Source organism: Fusarium oxysporum, chromosome 5 (assembly GCF_000149955.1).
Source record: "Fusarium oxysporum f. sp. lycopersici 4287 chromosome 5, whole genome shotgun sequence".
Taxonomy (NCBI): Eukaryota; Fungi; Ascomycota; class Sordariomycetes; order Hypocreales; family Nectriaceae; genus Fusarium; species Fusarium oxysporum.
The window spans coordinates 164,319-183,396 of record NC_030990.1 but is presented as its reverse complement, the minus strand read 5'-3'; the positions used below and the strand labels follow the sequence as shown (position 1 = coordinate 183,396).

Sequence of the window (19,078 nt, the reverse complement as noted above, 5' to 3'; positions counted from 1 at the left end):
CTTTGACACTTGGGTAGATCAACCCAGCTGGACCGGTATTGCCGTCTGTATAGTACAAAACAGGTGATTTTCCCCTCAATAACCGGGGCAAGTAAGACCAAGCTTATCCCTGCGAGATTTAGATCCGAAGGCAATTGGCTCTTCAAGATTTAAAGTTTGAACTGAAGCAGTAGCTGGAAATTATTTACTCCGCCTTGATGACTGGCGAGTTTAGGTCGATGGGCTAACAAATCTAACCGTTGAAGTTCTAAGAGGTATCAGGCATTCTATAAAACATCTGTGCTCCCAAGTGAAGGTCATAAATCTACCCAAGGTAGTTCTTAGTTTTCAAGCAGCCGCGCTCCCACCTTATAGTATACACAACTAAACCACCCTTACGAAAATGTTGTGAAGCCCAAGACAGCCAGAAGCCAGAAAGCATTCTACCAAGGTCACTATTGACGAACATGCTTTGACTTATGCGACACGGAAGTTGATTGCTATGTGCTTGTTCGCACAGTCAACGTCACTGGATGAATTCCTGCTAGTTCTGGGGACAGATTTATTATACAGTTTACTATGCTCATTTTGCCCTCAGATCATATTTGTCACAAGCCGACATATGTTGAAGGGCCGGTGTAACAACACTCACGATATGCACATACATGATTAGTGAACATCCCATGCGATGGATCTCGCAGCGTGATTTGCGGGGTTGCTTACTAAAACGAGTGCCAGTTGAAGTCTGTTTTGATGCCATCGCATGCTTACCAATCAAGGTCGAAAGTAAACGTGGCCTGGATATACGGATCAAGCATCCACGCCTTTGATGAAACAGGGCATCAAAACTTTCTGGAACATCTATACGCTGTTAGATGGCATGCGAATTGGTAAGATGATAAATCCGATAAAGCTTTCCAGGTTACGATGGCGTGACAGAGTAAGCCATTGCTGGATTATGAACAATGCTATTTTTATATAAATTCACCCTTTTCCTCTGTTTCTATCCCCATCTCCATTCAACGAATCTGAATACGCAAAGAACAATGTCTCAAAAAGCTCTTTTACTTGAGCAGGTGGGCAAGCCGTTGGCCTTGGGGCACCGGGCAATCCCAGAGCCTGGCGAGAACCAGTTACTGCTCAAGGTCCTTGTCGCTGGCCGTAAGTTCCAAGAACATGCTTACCTACGAACAGGGCGCGAAACTGATTAAATTTTAGTAAACCCTCATGACCAGAGAACCCGCGACGATGGCCTCTTTGCTACCAGCTTTCCATATGTCATTGCTAGCGACCTGGTCGGAGAAGTAGTGACTGTCGGAACCGGAGAGCACTCTGTCAAGTTCACGCTTGGAGAGCATGTTTTTGGTCATACGTTTGCCGAAGGGGGGTTTAGCAATGACTTCAACGCTGCGCAGCAATATGCTCTTGTTGATGCGAGGTTTGTAGGCAGAGTAGCCGGCAGTGGGTTGACTGACGACGAGGCATCAACAATTCCAGTCATCGTTTTGGCTGCATTTGTTGCCCTGTTTGCCCCCTCCGGTCATGGTCTACCCCCTCCTTTCTCACCCGAGGCAAAGTCTTTTGATTATTCTAGCGTCAGCCTTCTCATTATTGGAGGCGGCTCCAACACAGGACGAGCCGTCGTTGAGCTTGCAAACTTGGCAGGAATAGGCCAAATCATCGCGATCGCTGGGAAACAGAATGAAGCAAACCTCAAAGCTATCGGAGCCACTCACGTTATCGATCGAAGAGCCCCTGATGTGCTGAAGCAGATTCGTGCGATTGCTGGAGATGAGCTGATCTACGCTGTTGACACGGTCAATGCTGGCCTAGACCAAGAGCTCGGTGTCGCGGCGCTGTCAAACAGGAAGAAGGGCACCTTGATCACTCTTCGTCGACCGGACGGAGACCTTGACGCTGCTCGACTAGGGTCCAAGGCTGCAGGATATGAGCGGCGTCTGGTGTTTGGTGTATCTCCAATCCACCCGGAGCTGACTATGAAATTCTGGGAGGAGGCTCCTCGTTGGTATAAGGAGGGGAAACTTGGCCCCAGTAGCTTCGAGGTTATTCAAGGTTTGGATGCAGATGCTGTGAACAAGGCACTGGATAAATATCGAGATGGGGCCGGGGTCAAGATGAACATACACCCCTGGGAATGAGTCCCAATCAGTAACATATTTAGTCTCCTACCAGAGGGAGTTTGAGATTAGGCACAAAGACATATTACTTTTACTTATAAATAGAGATCCAGGTTGACTACTGCCATTGCCTTTCTTCATCCCAGTACTATTCACACTCCACCTAAGGGTCGCTAATCTTGAGCACCGTCTTACCATGGCTTCCGCCAGTGAACATCGACAAAAACGCCTTATCAGCCTGCTCAATGCCTTCAAACTGAGTATACCGCGACTTGATCTTTCCCTCAGAAACCCACTTTGGCATAGTAGCCTTGAAGTTCTCAATGTTGTCAGTGTAGATGTTGTCATCCCAGAAGATGAAGCCCTGGATCTTGATGCGTCGGCGGAAGATCTCGGATAAGTTGGTGACTCCATACTGCTCCTCAACTGGCTTGTTGTACTGGGATGCCTAGAGAGTGTGAGCGAGGTAAATGGGCAAGTGGATGAGAGACTTACTGTTCCGCAGCTGATGATGCGGCCGAACCACTTCATGTTCTCAATGGCAGCTTGGAAATGATCACCGCCGACATTCTCAAAGACAACGTCTAGTCCATCTGGCGCAAGACGCTTGAGGGCTTTGCCAACGGGCTCTTTTCGGTAGTTGAAGCCGACATCTGCACCAAGCTCATTGACCACGTAGTCGAGCTTATCGTCAGAGCTCACACTGGCAATCACCTTCATGCCCTCGATCTTAGCCAGTTGGACAACAACTTCACCAACAGAGCTTGATGCAGCGTTGACCCAAATAGTCTCACCCTTGACAGGCTTGACGAGACCGTAGAAGGAGTTCCAAGCAGTCATGCCAGCCAGACCAAGAGTACCGACGTAGTGCTTAACATCAAGGTTGTAGTCGTTGGAGACCTTCCAAACAAGCGGTGACGCCATTGCTCTCGCGTCAATGAGCTCTTTAGGAATGATGCCATACTCAGCGATAGGAAGACTACCAGCGATCAGGCTCCCCTCTTCAAAGGCGGCATTGTCTGAGCGGATGACCTTTGCAATCGAGAAGTTGGTGATGGGCTCGTTGACTTCATAGCCAGGTACGTAGTCAACGTTGCCAGCTCCTCGCATGCGATCTCTCTGATGAGGATCGAGACCAGCTGTGAGGAGATTGATGACCAGACCGCCGGGTGGTGCGACTAGGCTCAAGGGTCGGTCCTCGAAAGCGGTATGGACGCCAGGCTCTGGTAGGCCTGAGGGCGACTGCTTGAAGACCCAGGTCTTGTTTGAGACTTCACCGCCCATGATTGTGAATATGAATTACAGAAAAAAACAAGAGATAAATGAAAATATTGCTGTTAATTCTTGATTGCGATAGTCACCCTTGGTCTTCTTATCGCGCCTCTGTTATAATGCTCAATTGTCTCGCCTACCTCTAAATCTGGGGTGCATTGTCTCTGATAGTCTTAGTGGAGGATGCACTAACTTACAGCGCCGCCTCGGAGCCTTTCAGGTCCTCCGAAACCATAACCCGACATCCGTATAGCGACCGCGAACCCCCCAGCTTGGAGATTCTCTTGCTGCAGTCCAAGCCGAAAGAATTTAATTCTCGCATTTGTCCGGTCACAATGTAAAGTAAAGTTTTAGTGTTATTATTTCTGCGGAATTACAGAATAACGGAAGCTTATGCTTCAGTGGGTTAGCGAATGGCTATTCTCGGGTCTCGTCTTCCGATTGGTCATGGTTCAACTCGTGCAAGGATCATCGGCATCCGTTTAGTGCCTTCGGCGGCGGAAGTTTATGGTGGAGCTCCGGTCTCCGTATCTTCCTTGCCTTCGGTCCTCGGACCCGTCCAGCCAAGGCTGCCGATGCCTAAGATTTGTGTCCCTGGACGTAGCTGTCCCATGTGCAACGATAGTTCCTCGATGATCGCGTAGTAGTGGACAATGCCGTTGAATACAAGGCTGTTCCTTGAGCTGTCCAAACCGTTTGTTGTTATGTTGCAACACACCTCGCACTCAGTAGTATTGTCACAGTCATGTATAGGCAGGTACCATTTTAGCTGTGTACTCATAAATATATCGCATGGGACTATTACAATAACTCAGGGATAGAAGTTCACTGAACTTTGAGGGTTCCTATGGCTAAGTTGTTCTTTTATGGCAGAGAAGATGGGACATAGCCAGAGCTATAGGGTGAATGGAACATGATGCAAGCATTATTTATTAAACCTTTCATCAGCCTATAACAAAATCCGTTAATTAAAACACTCATCTTCGGTACTCCCGTGTAGCTAATACTAGTACATGGCGGCACTATAGCGCGGAATTTTCTCTCCGATTATGTGTGATCTCGTGTCATTTCACTTTGGGTCTTTGAGGGCAATCTGTATTTCTACCCAAGCTCGGTTCGACTCAAGTGATGTCATGCAATTCGTTCCCTAGCCATTGATCCATACATAGGCACTCAGTAGAGCTACGATTGGTACGGTTATATTCCAAATCAAGACTTGCATCAACCTCTAAGATAAGCGAACACATTGAGATGTATATATATTGCATCTTTTCCCGCCACGCTCTATCTATCTGACCGCAAGGCCCACCAAGACTACCGCGACACTAAGATCCATAAGCCTTCTGGAAAGACTGCTCGAAATCGGCAATGATATCATCAACATGCTCAATACCAACAGAGATACGAATCATATCCTCCGTCACACCAGAAGCCAGCCTCTCATCCTCAGACAGTTGCTCATGTGTAGTCGACCAAGGGTGAATAGCAAGGCTCTTAGCGTCACCCACGTTGGCAAGGTTAGACACGAGCTTGAGACCATCAACGACCTTGCTTCCAGCTGAAGCATCTCCCTTGACTCCAATACTTAGCATAGCGCCGAATCCTCGTGTGAGATACTTCTTGGCTTGTGCGTATGTTGGGTGAGACTCGGAACCAGGCCAGAGAACCCAGCTCACATTGGGGCTCGACTCAAAGTACTTGGCCAACTTCTCTGTGTTTTGCGCATGTCGCTCCGCTCGGAGACCGAGAGTCTCGATACCGAGGAGGAGTTGCTGTGCGGAGAAGGGGCTGAGACAAGCGCCGATGTCTCGAAGCATCTCAACGCGGATTCGAGTAATGAAGGTAGCAGGGCCGAAAGCCTCCCAGTACTTCAAACCGTGATACGAGGGTGAAGGCTCAACCATCTCAGGGAAGCGCTCTGAGTGCTTGTTCCAGTTGAAGCGGCCGCTGTCGACAATCACACCACCAATTGTAGTGCCGTGACCGCCAATCCACTTGGTGGCAGAGTGGACAACAATATCGGCGCCATGCTCAATGGGTCGAATATAGTAGCCACCTGCGCCTAGAGTGTTGTCGACCTTACTCCAGTCAGTTCTGTTCAACGAAATAGGAACGACCAACTTACAACAAGGGGAATACCGTGCTCATGTGCGATCTTGGCGATTCCTTCAAAGTCGGGCACAACGTAATCAGGGTTACTCATGCTCTCGACATAAATGGCACGGGTCTGATCATCAATAGCAGCAGCATAGTCCTCAAGCTTGCCGCTTCGCACAAACTTGGTCTTGATACCAAATCGGGGAAGTAGCACGTTGAGTTGGTTGTACGTGCCACCGTACAAATGCGAGCTGGCAACAATGTTATCACCGGCCTTGGCGAGAGTGGCGATGGTGAGGAACTGGGCGGCTTGACCTGATGAGGTTGCAGCAGCGGCAATGCCGCCTTCTAGAGCAGCAATTCGCTTCTCGAATACATCAACAGTAGGCTATGCTGAAGGTCAGTCTAATAGTCAAAAGGTCATTCAGTATCGCTTACGTTCATAAGACGGCTGTAGATGTTGCCGAGCTCCTTGAGGCCGAAAAGACGGGCGCCATGAGCAGAATCGTTAAAAGTGTAGCTCTAACTAAGAGTTAGATGCTGGGTCTACCGAAGCATAGGTTTGGAAACGACTAACAGATGTCGCATAGATGGGAACAGCAGTGGACCGTGTGTGAGGATCCGGCGTGTAACTGCAAAATGTTAGCTTTTGACGAGACGATATCCACGGGAGTCATACCCAGCATGGAGCTGAAGGGTCTCAAAGTTCTGAAAGACTTGTTCTGCCATTTTGAATTACTTTTGTTCAAGGATATGAAGCACAAGAGAGGGAAAGAGAAAGCCTGCTAGTGTTGTACTGGTCAGAGGAGAATATCGTTCGAGACAGGTCTTTAATATGATACACATTTTCGAATCGTTTTAAAGGCCTTTACTCAGCTCAAACTAAATTTCGTATTGTCAGATCGGCCACGATCTTACAGTCCGGCTCCGTTACCGAACGCCGCCGAGTGGAGCAATCGGACACTTCCCCCTGGAAGCTCATGCACGTCAGCTCCGGTCCGGTCCCCGCAAAGCTTCCGATGACCAATCGCATTCATCTGCGTGATGATGCAACTTATGCTGATTCGAAGTATGAATACGACGGAGTGAAGTTATTGGAAGATCGCGGAATGTGGCCGAGAAAAGGTTCCGTTCGGTTGCTTGTTAAGTAACGTGCATATCAACAACCTCGGTTTGCTAACGAGGTCCGAGTTTCAGCTCAAGCGTAGCATTTAGTATCATTGTAAGAAGGGATTGTACAAGTAAGATAAGGCCCAAGGCACGTTTCTAGCTCGATTAGTATTGCGTTGAAGCCAGACCCTGCATAGTCACAATTTCTCTATGCAGAAGAAAGCAAAGCAAGCATTATTCTCTCTACTCTCTTGCAAAGTATTCTGCCAACGCCATGGGTTCAATCTCCCATTTGCCCGCTTACGGCCACAGGCTGCTTCCCGTTTTAATCGACGAGATAGCACGGGACGAGCCTGATCGCGTGCTTTTCTACACTCCCCGCAACGGTCAACCTTCGCAAGGATATGATGAAGTCAACACCAAGATCTTTGCCAACTCTATTAACCGGCTTTGCGGGTGGCTCGACTCCCAACTTGGATCGCCAGCGGGGCCCAGGACAATTGCGTACATTGGTCAAAGTAAGTTGACTTTGCTATTCTACTGCAGGCAGCTGCTGATGGGCATTAGATGACCTGAGATACTTCATCATGATGATTGCTTCCACAAAGCTGGGACATAGAGTAAGATCCCATGAATATCTCATCCGTTAGGTAGTGTCTAACTGATTAGCTGTTACTCTCGTCACCACGCAACAGTGTTGAAGGGCACGTATCACTTATCAAACAGTCTGGCTGTGAGTTCTGGATCGCCTCATCTGGCTTGGATCACCATGAATTCCTCCAAGACCTCCAGATTCCAAGTGTTGAAGCCCCTGAATTACCCCAGCTCCTAGATCCAACACCCGTCAAGCCCTATGTCTACCAGAAATCCTGGAATGAAGGAAAGTCGGACGTGCTGGCACTGCTTCACACCTCCGGCTCTACTGGCCTGCCTAAACTGGTGCCAGTGTACCTCGAGACTGCTGCTACTGTTGATGGCTTCCACTTGATGGAGCCTACGAATGGGAAGAGGCCGACTGGTGTTGAATGGACTGGCACGAGACAGTTGTGCGCTATGCCCCTCTTCCACGTAAGTCTCGTTTTCTTGTATCTGAAGCCAGGCTCTGATGTGTGTATCTAAGGTTGCTGGAATCTGCCTTGGTCTGTACTCAGCCGTCTTCTTCAACTGGACCGTTGTTCTCCCGTCTGTAGGACCGATCATGCAGCACGTTATAGAAGACGCGCTTGACCACATCTCACTCGACTCAGCCTTTATCTCGCCTAGTGTCCTACAGGATATCTCCAAGTCACCCCGCGTACTCGAGAAGCTCTCGAAACTCAAATTCATCACGTCAGCTGGAGGACCTATTCCTCAGTCTGTCGGCGACTTGATCCACCCGCGTGTACCCATCATGCAAACCATGGGAATGACAGAGGGCCAGTGGCTTGCGTCTGTCGTCACGCACCCTGATGAGTGGGCTTACTACTACTTCCACCCAAGAACAGGTGTCGAGATGCGCCCTTACTCCGAAGACCTGTCTGAGCTGGTGTTTGTTCAGAACCCCAAACTTTCTGCGACTCAACCTGTCTTCAAGACGTTCCCTGAGCTTGATATCTGGGAGACGAAGGACCTGTACTCACGACACCCGAAACACCCTGATCTCTGGAAGTACGAGATGCGACGTGATGATTTGATCATCCTATCCAACGGGGAGAAGTTCAACCCACTTGCTGCTGAAGGAAAGCTTATCAGCCACCCATGGATTGCTGCCGCTTACCTCACTGGCCGTGGCCGTTTCCAGACAGCTGCCCTCCTATACCCGGACGAGAACAGCCTCGACAAGTCAGACGACATCATCACCGACAACGTCTGGCCAACGTTTGAAGAAGTTAACAAGTCTCTTCCAGCGTTCGCTCAGATCCACCGTGATTTTGTCAAGATCGTTCGAACTCCGTTTCCTCGTACTCCAAAGGGAACTCTCGCTCGCAATGAGACAGAAAAAGCATTCACTGCCGACATCAACGCAATCTACGACAGGTCTACTCATGGTAAGCCTTCTGTTCACATCAACGGAACAACGGAAGATGTAGTCCGTTCTGGCATTCGAGAGGCAATTGAGACCGTGTCCGGTTTGGTTGACCTCAAGGACGATGACAACATCTTCACCAGAGGTTTCGACTCACTTCATGTCATCCGACTAGCCGGACTTCTCAGTTCTGCCTTCGATCAGCCACTTGAAGTAGAGGCGGGTACTATCTATACCAACCCAACCATCTCTCAGCTCGCCCATACGGTTTGGTCTCATCTTGAACATGGCCCTCAGGACAAGGTTCATCACAGCGAAGTTACTCGGGAGATGCTTGCCAAGTACGCTCAGGCTTTCGAACCACCTCGCGAGGCGAAGGAGCATATTGTTCTCACCGGTACAACTGGAGAGATTGGTTCGTATCTGCTTGATGTTCTTTGTAACAACGACAAGGTTGCCAAGGTTTGGTGCTTGAACCGCAGCGCCGACGCCTTCCAACGTCAGGTAGACTCGGCCAAGTCCAAAGGCCTTTCATCGAGCTGGAAAAGCAAGGCCAAGTTTGTTCGTTACGATGTCGCCTCAGAGAACCTCGGATTGAGTCAGGACGGTCTTGAGGAGATCAAGAATGAAGCCACTGCTATCATACGTAAGTCCGTTACCTCATATAACCATTTACTAGAAGCTAACCTTGACTATAGATAACGCTTGGGAGGTCAACTTTAATCTCCCTCTCTCCTCCTTCGAGCCTCAGTTCATCGGTCTTAAGAGTCTTGTCGACGTCTGCCGAGAGTCTCGTCAGAAGATCCGCTTCTTCTTCGTATCGTCTATCAGTGCTGCCATGAACTGGCCGTCTGACCTCTTAGGCCCTGTACCAGAAGCAAGCATTCCCCGATTTGATGCACCGATCAATGGGTATGGGTCATCTAAGCTTGTTGCTGAGCACTTGCTTAGCAAGGCTGCGCGATCTGGTGTCTTGAGTCTCTCGATCCTACGAGTTGGCCAAGTAGCTGGCCCCGTCAAGACGCTTGGCGAGGGTAGCATATGGACTCGACGTGATTGGGTTCCAGCTGTAAGTTTTCACTCGTTCTGCATCGTTTCCTGTCCAACTAACACGGTCTCCAAGATTATCGACGCTTCAGCGCATCTTCGAGCTCTGCCACTAGATCTTGGTTCTGCAAGCATTTTGGACTGGATCCCCATTGATCTCCTAACCGAAGTCATTGGACAACTCGTCGTCCCCGTGAACCCAGTCGTAGGACAGGAGAATTACTACAATCTACTTAACCCCCGAACACCCAGCTGGACAGACAGCTTGCCTGGTCTCAAAGCTCGTCTCGAGGCTTCTTTTTCAGATACGTTTGAGATCATTCCGCTACAAGAATGGATCAGCCGTTTGCGAGGTGCTGAGAAGACCATCGTGAAGGAAGTCAGTGAAGGATCATCCGAGACTGCGATAAGGGCTCAAAGTGGTCTCAAGTTGTTGGCCTTCTTTGAGATGCTGGCCTCTGGAAAAGAGGGATCTCGGGGTCTTGAATGGGCCAAGGCAAACACGTTGGCACAGAGTTCTTTCTTGGCCTGCATGGAGCCTGTATCATCAGCTTGGTTTGACACTTGGTTGAAACAATGGGGATATTGAGTTTAGCTTTATGTCAGTCATTTAGATGAAGAAATTGTTCCTTATCAATATGACATTTATTAAATCTTTTGATGACACGGTGAGAAATATTAATATTACGTGTCTGCCTACTTGTGAATAATATCTATCTATCTTGAACCAACGACATCTACAATGACATAATACTATTACAAAAGAAAGATACGAAAACACTGTCAGACAATATCATGATCGACATGTCAGCACTTGGCCATTTTCGTTCGGGACCCGTCGCCGCGATCCTTCAAACTTGATTGGGTTATGGCATTGAGAGTCAGCATCGTAAGGAAGTCTCTCTATGCGGCAAAGATCAGTTATGATTGATTAGATGTAAAAGATAAAAATAACTTTCCGACTAGTGTCCTGACTTGTGCATTAGCTTACGGAAGTCTCCCGACTTATCCGGGCTCAGGGTGAGATCGGACGTCCGACATTGCATGACCCGACCCACATGAGCAGGTTGTCTTTCGGAGGCTAATACGGCCCCGGAAGTCAATCTGTTGAGCCGGCTTCCGTCGGAGAGACTCTGTATATCATGATTGAGTTTCGGAAGATTTACTGTAATGCAACCGATTTGAACATACGATGTCTTCGTTGAATATCATCTGTTGAGTTGGCGTTTAGTGTTGCATTCGTAAAACTTGTCATATAAACCTGAATACTACCCATTACAGCGAATTTGAATGTTACTTGAGGGATTCATTTACAAAACACCGTGATTCATGTCTCGTACCAATTTGCCCATTCAACCCGCCAAGATGTCTGACGCCACATCCTCCAAGCCGCAAATCTTCTCTATCCAGGACCTCAAGCAGGCCGCATCGGACAAGATGTCTCAGATGTACAGAGGTGCGCACAAACATAGCCCTCCGATCTCGGCATCGTCAGCTAATGCTTGCAGACTACTACAACGGCGGGGCCATGGACAACATCACGTAAGTTACACTCAAACCCTTTTAAGCTTTCGGTTCCTGAAACACTTACGCGGACTTAGTCTCGCGAGTAATGAGGCTGCGTTTGACCGATACTTGCTTCGTCCTCGCGTTCTCCGTAATGTTTCAAACATTGATATGACTACTACCCTCTGGGGCACCAAGGCAGCTTTGCCTCTCGGTGTCTCTCCCTCGGCGATGCATCGTCTTGCGCATGCTGATGGAGAGGTTGGAACGTCGAAGGCTTGTGCTGCACGAAACGTACCCATGATTCTATCAGCTCTGTCAAACGATACCCTTGAGGATGTATCTGGACAGAGTTCTGATGGATCGACGCCCTATGCCATTCAGGTTAGCCCGTTCAAGAATCGGCAGATCACCACCAATCTTCTCAGCCGTGCCAAAGGTCAGCTTTTGTACTTGCATCTCGCTAAACAACCTTATTGATGAATTTTCTCCAGCTGCCGGGTACAAAGCTGTCGTGTTGACTGTGGATGCTCCCATGTTTGGCAGGAGATTGGATGATCTTCGAAATGGCTTCAGCATCCCTCCAGGATTTAGCTTTCCTAACTTGAGCGCTCAGACCCAGTCAGGATCTGGTGGACTAGGTGGCGGTATTCCTGACCTGTCTTTTGGTATGTGATTGATGTTTCATCGGAGGTTGCCCTCACTAATTTCCTCAAGATACAGCTGCTACTTGGGAAGAGAAGATTGCATGGATGAAAAGCCAGACTGACCTTGAAATTTGGGTCAAGGGAGGTGAGTGCGCAAATGTTGATAGCCAAGACCCATACTGACTAAAACGTCGTCTAGTTACTTCTCCCCTAGATGCACAGATTGCCATTGAGCAGGGTGTTGATGGTATCATCATCTCCAACCATGGAGGTCGACAGCTGGACACTACTCCAGCAACAATCGATATCCTCCGTGAAATTGCACCTATTGCCAAGGGCAAGACGCGCATTGCCATCGATGGTGGCTTCCGACGTGGCTCTGATATTTTCAAGGCTGTTGCGCTCGGTGCAGACTTTGTCTTTGTCGGCAGAATCGCCATATGGGGTCTAGCTGTAAGTTTTCCAACTGCCAATTCTGATACAAGAACTAATGAATGCTGCAGTATGACGGCTCCAACGGTGTTGGTTTGGCCCTTGACTTGCTGATCAACGAGTTCAAGCTGTGCATGGGACTTGCTGGATGCAGCAAGATTAGCGATATCACCCCGGCTCATCTGTCTATCTTGAACGCAAAAGGCGTCTTGGAGAGTGTATATTAGAAGCAAGAATTTAACAAAGACGACGGTGATGGGATAAAATAGAGGTAGCTTTGAAATACAATGGTGATCCACTTGCTGCATTTAATTCAGGATCCGTGACGCCCTTTTTGTTCCCTCTCCGCCTCCTTAATGCAAAGACTGCAGGTCTACGGACAGTGTCGCCTCATATTGGCCACTGCTGGTGGATTTTAAGCTATTCAGACATTGCGAACAGCAGGACCTCTCGTATCACCTGGGTAGCGCCGCGAAGCATATCTGTGATATGAGTTTAGGGTAACATACTTGGATCATCTTCAATAAACAGATTTTGACTATGAATACGTGGCAAAGAAGTCAAAGTGATACTGTCAGTCAGCGTGCAAGTGGCAGCATGAATGAGGGTTACAAGTGGCACGTCTCAAGCAAAGCAGACGGCATTAATCTTGAACGTTTGTTGACGCGGGAATTATGAATCGTAACTTCTTCAAGTCAATCCGCAGAGCCTCCGCTTCTGGCCAATTACGACTTTACACATATCGCGATTAATTTTAGCTTAAAGCTTAACTTAAAAAGCCGGTTGGAACGTCAAAGGCTATTACTCAATTTACTTAGCATAACGTCAGTCACCTTGACGTAAGGCCGGGACCTCCAACATCAGTGTTCTAATCTGCCGCCGACGTTATCGATATCGGTTCTGAACCGTCTTGCCAAGTCAGCACCTTGATAGTCACGGTATAAACCTGGACCTTGGCACGGCAGATCATCCGCTACTGACACCTTGGCAAACACGTTCGTTAGGTTGGTTTGTGCCAATCCTCCGAAATCGCGATCCTTTTCAGTACCGGCATTTAGTCGGGGACAGCGCTGCCGTCATCTTTTAGTGCTGAGTCCCCCAATGCCGCTCAAACCTGGTTTACTTACATATTTAGTGTGGGATGTTGTGTCGACCCTGTGGTCTTTTCGGCCGAAATGCGTCATCGGAAGGCTCGGTCCGTATGGCGCCATTGGCGACTACGGGAAATGGTGATATTATTCGAATTTCCAGAATCGAACTCTGTAGAGTGGGGGGTGCGCATACCGGTATGAACCGGTAGAGTTGGTTGCGTTACATGCGCGGAATTATCCCACTAAGACTCGCTAAGACTAGCGGACAAAAAGAGAGATCTGATAAAACAGGCAAGTCGTGTTCTTAAACTGGTGTTACCATACCTTGCTTTGAGCGTCAGTTCATGGCCGTTTTGGGAAGCTGAGTCTCTGCTGTGCCTTGGACATACGTCGCAGCTCCACGGGTGGTGATAAGCGGCAGCTCACGAATGGCCAGTAGATGCTGTAGTCAGATCCAAGACTAATGGAAGTACGGCAGGTAAAGTCAGCAAAGGATTTCACCAACTCGGATTGTTGCCGTTGAAGGATTCCTTCTCGATGCACTCGTAACGTGAATCTGATAATGTTCTATGAGGGTTTTGTTTCATCCTTGCTCGGCATGTGTTGCTTACGGCAATGGGTGTTGTGACGTATTATGACATATCGAATTTGTCACAGGAACATGCTCATATCCCTGTTGAGGTTACTCTGCATGTTCCTCTAATGCCCGCGGGTTTAGCAGACTCGAATGCCGCTGCTCTCTGCTAATCCCGTTCGTCTCACATGTTCCTGAATGCCAAGTGGAGCCATCTGGCTTAATTTCCGAGCGGATTTTCGGCGAAAATCGAGTAAACTCAAACTCCCCGTTGACGGAATTTGGAGGCTGAGATGAAGATCACATGGAGAAGTGATCATGTTAACGTGATTGAGGTCCAACAAAAGAGGCTATGGTATAAATATATTATGCCATGGCAATTATCGAGCACGATTTCTGTTATTCTCATGAGAATATTTACTCTTCGTTTCCCCAAAAACGTCTTCTTGCTCTTCAATAATCTGAAACAGCTCCTCCGAGATCACCGGCGAATCCCACACAATGCTGACACCACGAGTCATCTCTCACCACCACCACAAAAGTCCTGGGCAACCAGGATTACGCTCCCACGGGATGAAAGGGTACGGCACAATTATTATTCACGACGATTCAGCCAAACCAGAGAGTTCGCTAGATCGATCACCAGTTCAAACACGTGAGCCATCTGAATCTTTAGACTTGTAAGTTTTACTCTATTAGGAATCTATAGCAATCTTTTTGAACAAACCCCCAGAACTTCTATAAACAGGTGTCTAAAAATCTTTAATCTGGCGCATCACTACCTTTAATGCCCGGACGCATCTTATGTCGTCATGGTTTCCGTCTCTATCTTCTCCCAGCTGTATCGCCGCATTAAGCAGAGACTGACTGTGCTGACTCCCGAATAACCCCAATTCTCCATCTTTGGTGTCTTTAGCTCTAGAAGATACTCTATAATGCTCTGGCAGGCCCATGAGCTGTTCAATTTGGTGTAGCTGGTGCTCGATGAGGTGAACGAGCAGATTTCCAGATAATGTTTCATTGGGAGGAATAGGAAGACCTCCGATGTAAAGAGTCAATGGGGATGATTGATATGAGCCAATTGACGTCTTGGAGGTGCTGAGGAGGTAGTCGAACACTTTTGAGAATATGATACCATAGATTGAAACAATTTGTATGTAGCACGAAAGTGCAATGAGAAGCTGTGTTGTGCGTAACCGCGGTGGCACTGCTGGCGTGTACGAAAATGATGAGGGCGTATGCTCAGCAGATGCGGGGGCGCGAAGGCCAGACAAGAGCTTCTCGAGCTCAGTGCAAGCTTGTGATACCTGGACTAGAGGATGGGACTCGCAGTTTTCAAAATCTTGACCAATACCCTGATGGGCCAAGGAAAGGTTCAGGGTACCCTTTACGTCCCATGGCGACGATCTGATGGAGTAGAGCTGGGCAGACAATTTCGAATGCAGCCTTGACAGAAGTAGCTCAACATGATCGCTTCTTATGGGTAAGGCAGAGTCCATGGAACTGGTACTCGGTAGGCTGTTGAACTGGTACGACGTTGTCGATTGGATGGTGCTGGGGTCCACTGTCTGTGCCTGTGCAACGCTGTGTTGGCTCGTCGATTGGGACGACAGGGGGGAGATGTCGACGAGGATATTGTCATTGACGATGAAATCGGAATGTTGCATCCCAATGCTGTCCAAGATGTTGTCCAGCGACAAATCATACTCAAAGTTCATCATGCTGTTGATGTCTGTGCCACCGGCTGAGGGTGAAGAGTCTGTGGTGTGTGACGACGAGCTGGTATCACCTTGCTCAACTGAAACGGTTGGCTGCACCTGTCTTGAGGGGGGACGACCTGTTGGACGTGCCTTGCTGGTGACACATTCGATGCCAGATTTGAGGCATCTAAGACATGCGTCTGTTGAGTGACCTGAATCTCGGTGACATCGCAGCTTCTGTGCGCGGCAGCGATCACATGCCGAGCGCTTCCAAGGTGCTCTGTTAGAAAAGTCGCCAGCCATCTTTAGACCGAGTAAGCAGGTAGCAGTGTATGTCAAAGTGGGAGCAGTAAAAAGAAAGGAAACCGTTATCCTGATGATCCCGGAAAAGACTGGAAAGAGATGGGGCATGGAGTATGTATAATATGTCAAAGAAGTGAGAAGAAGAAAAGAAAACTGGTGCTTCGGCTTTATTCTATATCTGATAGAATATCAGTCACCTCCATGCACTCAAGTCAGCGGCATCCCGCGTTTCTTGCAGGCGAAATCTCCCACGATGACGAAAAATCCTAGCAAATCAAACAATCCCCGTGTCCCGTGAAAGCGGAGAGAAGAGAATCCTTTAAACGGACAGGACATGCAGCCACAATTGCTAGGTCCAGGATGGGCCATAAGCTTTGACGAGTTGCGTTCTTGCAGCTGTCATGGTACGTACACGTAAGTGGCACACACCCATTGGAAGCCTTAACGAGCACGCGGGGTTGCGTTGCAAAAAAGAGAGTCGGCACCTGTTTAGCTTTGAACAACGTGCCCTCTGCATGCGTAATCTCAAGAACGAACGTTTTGAACCTTGACAAGGGTGAGGGCGTGAGATGTGGCGTGTTATCAAGGTTCCAGGGCGTGACTGTAGAGATCAAACGGCGCCTCAGCCTTACAGTCAAGACTTTTTTTTTGACACTAAAAAGAGTAAGCAAGATGAGCTACTGTAGTCTAAAGACGGGCTTGGATGCGAGTGACGTGCTTGTTTCAGACCCGGGCTTCCTCCGCCGATGCCGCACTCTCTCTCATTGTCTCTAGTCTCTGCGAGATTATAAGCGAGTAAATGCGGCTGCGGTAGTCAATCGACGCTGTTGACCCACTATAAAAAAGTAACCGAAATCCTTCTCAACTGCCTGAGAATTCCAACGCGATGCGATCCAAACCCTTTTGGCAGTTCAAGTGGATTCATCAGAAACGGTTCGGTTTCCGCACTTTTTTTTTTTCTCGCTTCAGCAGGTCTTGGTGCTGTACCCGCTCACTTCTCATCAGCATATTTTGACACCTGTTGAGTCCTTTTTGACAGTTTAGTACAGTCATATTTGTCATGCTGACTGCAAAAGGCCCCCCACTTGTCTGAAATAAAACATCAACAGAGAACCCCATAGAGCTCGCTCGCCAAATGTGTTGCTCCGTTCACAGCTGAGCCGAAAGCTTATTCTGCGGACAAACCCTGCGCGTTCGCGGAGGAAACAAATATTCCGCGCACCGTGGCTCTAGCGTATAGTATGCAGTCCGTTTTTGGTGGTTGCCGCTTATAATGCACATAAGCAGCAAATGGATCATGAGGATAAACCTGGTAATGGCATATGGTGGAAACTCCCCTCGGTCGGGCTGTCACTGAAACTAAACTCCGCTCTCCACTGCGCCAAGTCCACGTCTGTTAATGATCCTCGCAAACGAGTCGGATTTCCCCAGACGATGTCCGCAGCGATCTGTCGCATCCACTCGTAACCGCTGAGGTTCTTCAAAGGTTCTTCACAACGCGGCCGCCCTTGGTCTCCAGCACCTGAGGCTTAATCTCCAGCCAGCAAGGATGACCAGCAAATGTCCTCACTGAACAAAGTTACGTGCATCTCCCACTAAAGTCTAGACAGGCTAGACTCGCGAGCCCGCGACTCGCCTAGATCCCTGCCCATCATATATGTAACCCTGTTGGGATGCAGGGGGGGGGGGACTTGTACCGGGCGGCTGCGGCCCGTAAGTCGCTAGTCAGTAGCCCACGGCACACTGATCACTTGCCGGTCTAGCCGGAGCCCCTGAAGCTGCTTATGAGCGTCGCATTCCTAACCTTTTGAGGTGCCTGCACCAAGGGTCGTCCGATGCGCTACTGCAGATGAACACAAACAGGGTAGATGCTTTTGTCTTAATGACGGGGAAAGACACCGACACTGACTTTCTTTTGAATAATTATTACATGTTGTTTTTCCACCTATCTACTTATCACAACTTTAAACGTGCATATGCTGTGTAGAGTCAGTGGGATAAACAGAGAACTGAGATATCTGATATAGTATTCTATTTCAGCTTGCTTTGCCAAGGCAATTAACTAACCTCACCTGTTGATACCATGGGAGGAAGAGCTGCTTTAGCTGTTTATAATTCTTTAGTCAACGGCTTCGGAAGGCTAGCTCGGTCAATGTCCGAAGAGTTTATAGCCTATACACAGCGCAAAATACAAGGGTTGATAACAGGCACTGAAGTCTCTTGATATTATCACATGTTGTCTTTGTTGGCCTGATTTGATTTTAGTATAGGAGCGACTTATATAAGTAAGAAGTTTAATACAAGGTATGATTTCTATTTAACTAATTATACCTATAATATAACTAAGACAAAGCTTTATAGTAGGAATACCTTCCTCAAAGTTTGAACTGCCTCTACTGTTGTCCTAGTCTATGTCAATGTCAAGGTCCAAGTTCAAGTCTGCGAAACACTTCTATCCTCAATATTTAGCTCAACGTTACCCCGACCTCGACCTATCTCTCCATCGGGACACTCGAGTTGCAAAGGCACTCCATGGGAGCAAAGCCGGAGGACTCATATTCACAACCGGGCGTGCCGTGATGCCGTCTCGTGCTGGCTTCTCGACGACAAGCGATTCACAGTACTCAGATTTGCAGTCATGACGACGGGAATATGAACACGGGCATTTGAAATAACAGTTCTTAACTAGCATAGTACTACCATAGTTTCTATCGTCAAGTCAGGTGAAGTTGTTGTGAGCTCAATTCGTGAGACGTGATTGGGGCCTTCAATCGACTGTATCTGTCAAACTAATGCACGAAAGTTATGCATTTCAGATATGTCGTGTACCCCAACTCGCATTGGGCTTGACTCATGCTCAAACTCTAACATTGCGACTCTTCTCTCTGTAGAAGAGGAAACCCGTTGGTCCGTGAACCCAGCCTCAATCAGAACTCAATCTGTACGGGAGTCTGTGCGCTAGCGGGATACTGGTACGTGGCTTCGTGGGTACGGTACGACGGCATCCAGATGCAAATGCCGGCATAGAGCTCTTCGAAATGAGGCTTGACACTCACCGCTAGGGGGCTCCCGCGGGAAGTCCTTATTGGTTGTTGTTAGCATGCCTGTCCCAGTCGTCGTGACTCTCGGGGAGTAGATCATCCGACCGAGATCTCCAAGCCTCGGCAGTCCTTGGAG

General features: G+C 48.4%; 6 protein-coding genes across 25 annotated transcripts; 4 read left to right on the top strand and 2 right to left on the bottom strand.

Moving 5' to 3' along the window:
* Positions 1-770: 770 nt before the first annotated feature.
* FOXG_15242 (uncharacterized protein) lies at positions 771-2,138 on the top strand (the record flags this gene model as incomplete). Its single annotated transcript, XM_018395327.1, has 2 exons — positions 771-1,140; positions 1,198-2,138. Exons 1-2 carry the CDS (start codon positions 945-947, stop codon positions 2,136-2,138), a joined length of 1,137 nt encoding a protein of 378 aa, XP_018255160.1. The 5' UTR covers positions 771-944.
* On the bottom strand, positions 2,086-3,682 carry FOXG_15241 (uncharacterized protein). The gene is made up of 2 exons (XM_018395326.1): positions 2,613-3,682; positions 2,086-2,565 (listed from the first exon to the last, which is right to left on the bottom strand). The coding sequence occupies exons 1-2, from the start codon at positions 3,399-3,401 to the stop codon at positions 2,281-2,283; spliced, it is 1,074 nt and encodes a 357-aa protein (XP_018255159.1). The 5' UTR covers positions 3,402-3,682; the 3' UTR covers positions 2,086-2,280.
* Positions 3,683-4,416: 734 nt separating this feature from the next.
* FOXG_15240 (O-acetylhomoserine (thiol)-lyase) lies at positions 4,417-10,598 on the bottom strand. Of its 15 annotated transcripts, XM_018395317.1 has the most exons (9): positions 9,289-10,598; positions 8,842-9,235; positions 8,759-8,791; positions 8,216-8,614; positions 6,166-8,162; positions 6,064-6,118; positions 5,925-6,008; positions 5,515-5,874; positions 4,417-5,467 (listed from the first exon to the last, which is right to left on the bottom strand). In XM_018395317.1, exons 5-9 carry the CDS (start codon positions 6,213-6,215, stop codon positions 4,715-4,717), a joined length of 1,302 nt encoding a protein of 433 aa, XP_018255157.1. In that variant the 5' UTR covers positions 6,216-8,162; positions 8,216-8,614; positions 8,759-8,791; positions 8,842-9,235; positions 9,289-10,598; the 3' UTR covers positions 4,417-4,714. The 15 variants fall into 15 exon arrangements, with proteins under 15 accessions (XP_018255157.1, XP_018255155.1, XP_018255148.1 ...); XM_018395315.1 differs by having other exon boundaries at positions 8,759-10,598; XM_018395321.1 differs by having other exon boundaries at positions 8,216-8,791; positions 8,842-10,598.
* On the top strand, positions 6,524-10,348 carry FOXG_15239 (uncharacterized protein). Its single transcript, XM_018395310.1, has 6 exons — positions 6,524-7,114; positions 7,164-7,216; positions 7,266-7,664; positions 7,717-9,247; positions 9,300-9,670; positions 9,725-10,348. Exons 1-6 carry the CDS (start codon positions 6,871-6,873, stop codon positions 10,235-10,237), a joined length of 3,111 nt encoding a protein of 1,036 aa, XP_018255158.1. The 5' UTR covers positions 6,524-6,870; the 3' UTR covers positions 10,238-10,348.
* A 233-nt stretch (positions 10,599-10,831) lies between the features above and the next one.
* FOXG_15238 (uncharacterized protein) lies at positions 10,832-12,893 on the top strand. Of its 3 annotated transcripts, XM_018395307.1 has the most exons (7): positions 10,832-11,104; positions 11,157-11,190; positions 11,250-11,593; positions 11,649-11,822; positions 11,872-11,946; positions 12,001-12,254; positions 12,305-12,893. In XM_018395307.1, exons 1-7 carry the CDS (start codon positions 10,978-10,980, stop codon positions 12,458-12,460), a joined length of 1,164 nt encoding a protein of 387 aa, XP_018255140.1. In that variant the 5' UTR covers positions 10,832-10,977; the 3' UTR covers positions 12,461-12,893. The 3 variants fall into 3 exon arrangements, with proteins under 3 accessions (XP_018255140.1, XP_018255142.1, XP_018255141.1); XM_018395309.1 differs by having other exon boundaries at positions 11,250-11,822; XM_018395308.1 differs by having other exon boundaries at positions 10,832-11,190.
* A 162-nt stretch (positions 12,894-13,055) lies between these two features.
* On the top strand, positions 13,056-19,078 carry FOXG_21864 (uncharacterized protein). 4 transcript variants are annotated; one of them, XM_018402238.1, is made up of 4 exons: positions 13,056-13,319; positions 13,369-14,578; positions 14,647-18,205; positions 18,263-19,078. In XM_018402238.1, exon 3 carries the CDS (start codon positions 15,378-15,380, stop codon positions 15,807-15,809), a length of 432 nt encoding a protein of 143 aa, XP_018255139.1. In that variant the 5' UTR covers positions 13,056-13,319; positions 13,369-14,578; positions 14,647-15,377; the 3' UTR covers positions 15,810-18,205; positions 18,263-19,078. The 4 variants fall into 4 exon arrangements, with proteins under 4 accessions (XP_018255139.1, XP_018255138.1, XP_018255136.1 ...); XM_018402237.1 differs by having other exon boundaries at positions 14,632-18,205; XM_018402235.1 differs by having other exon boundaries at positions 13,369-18,205.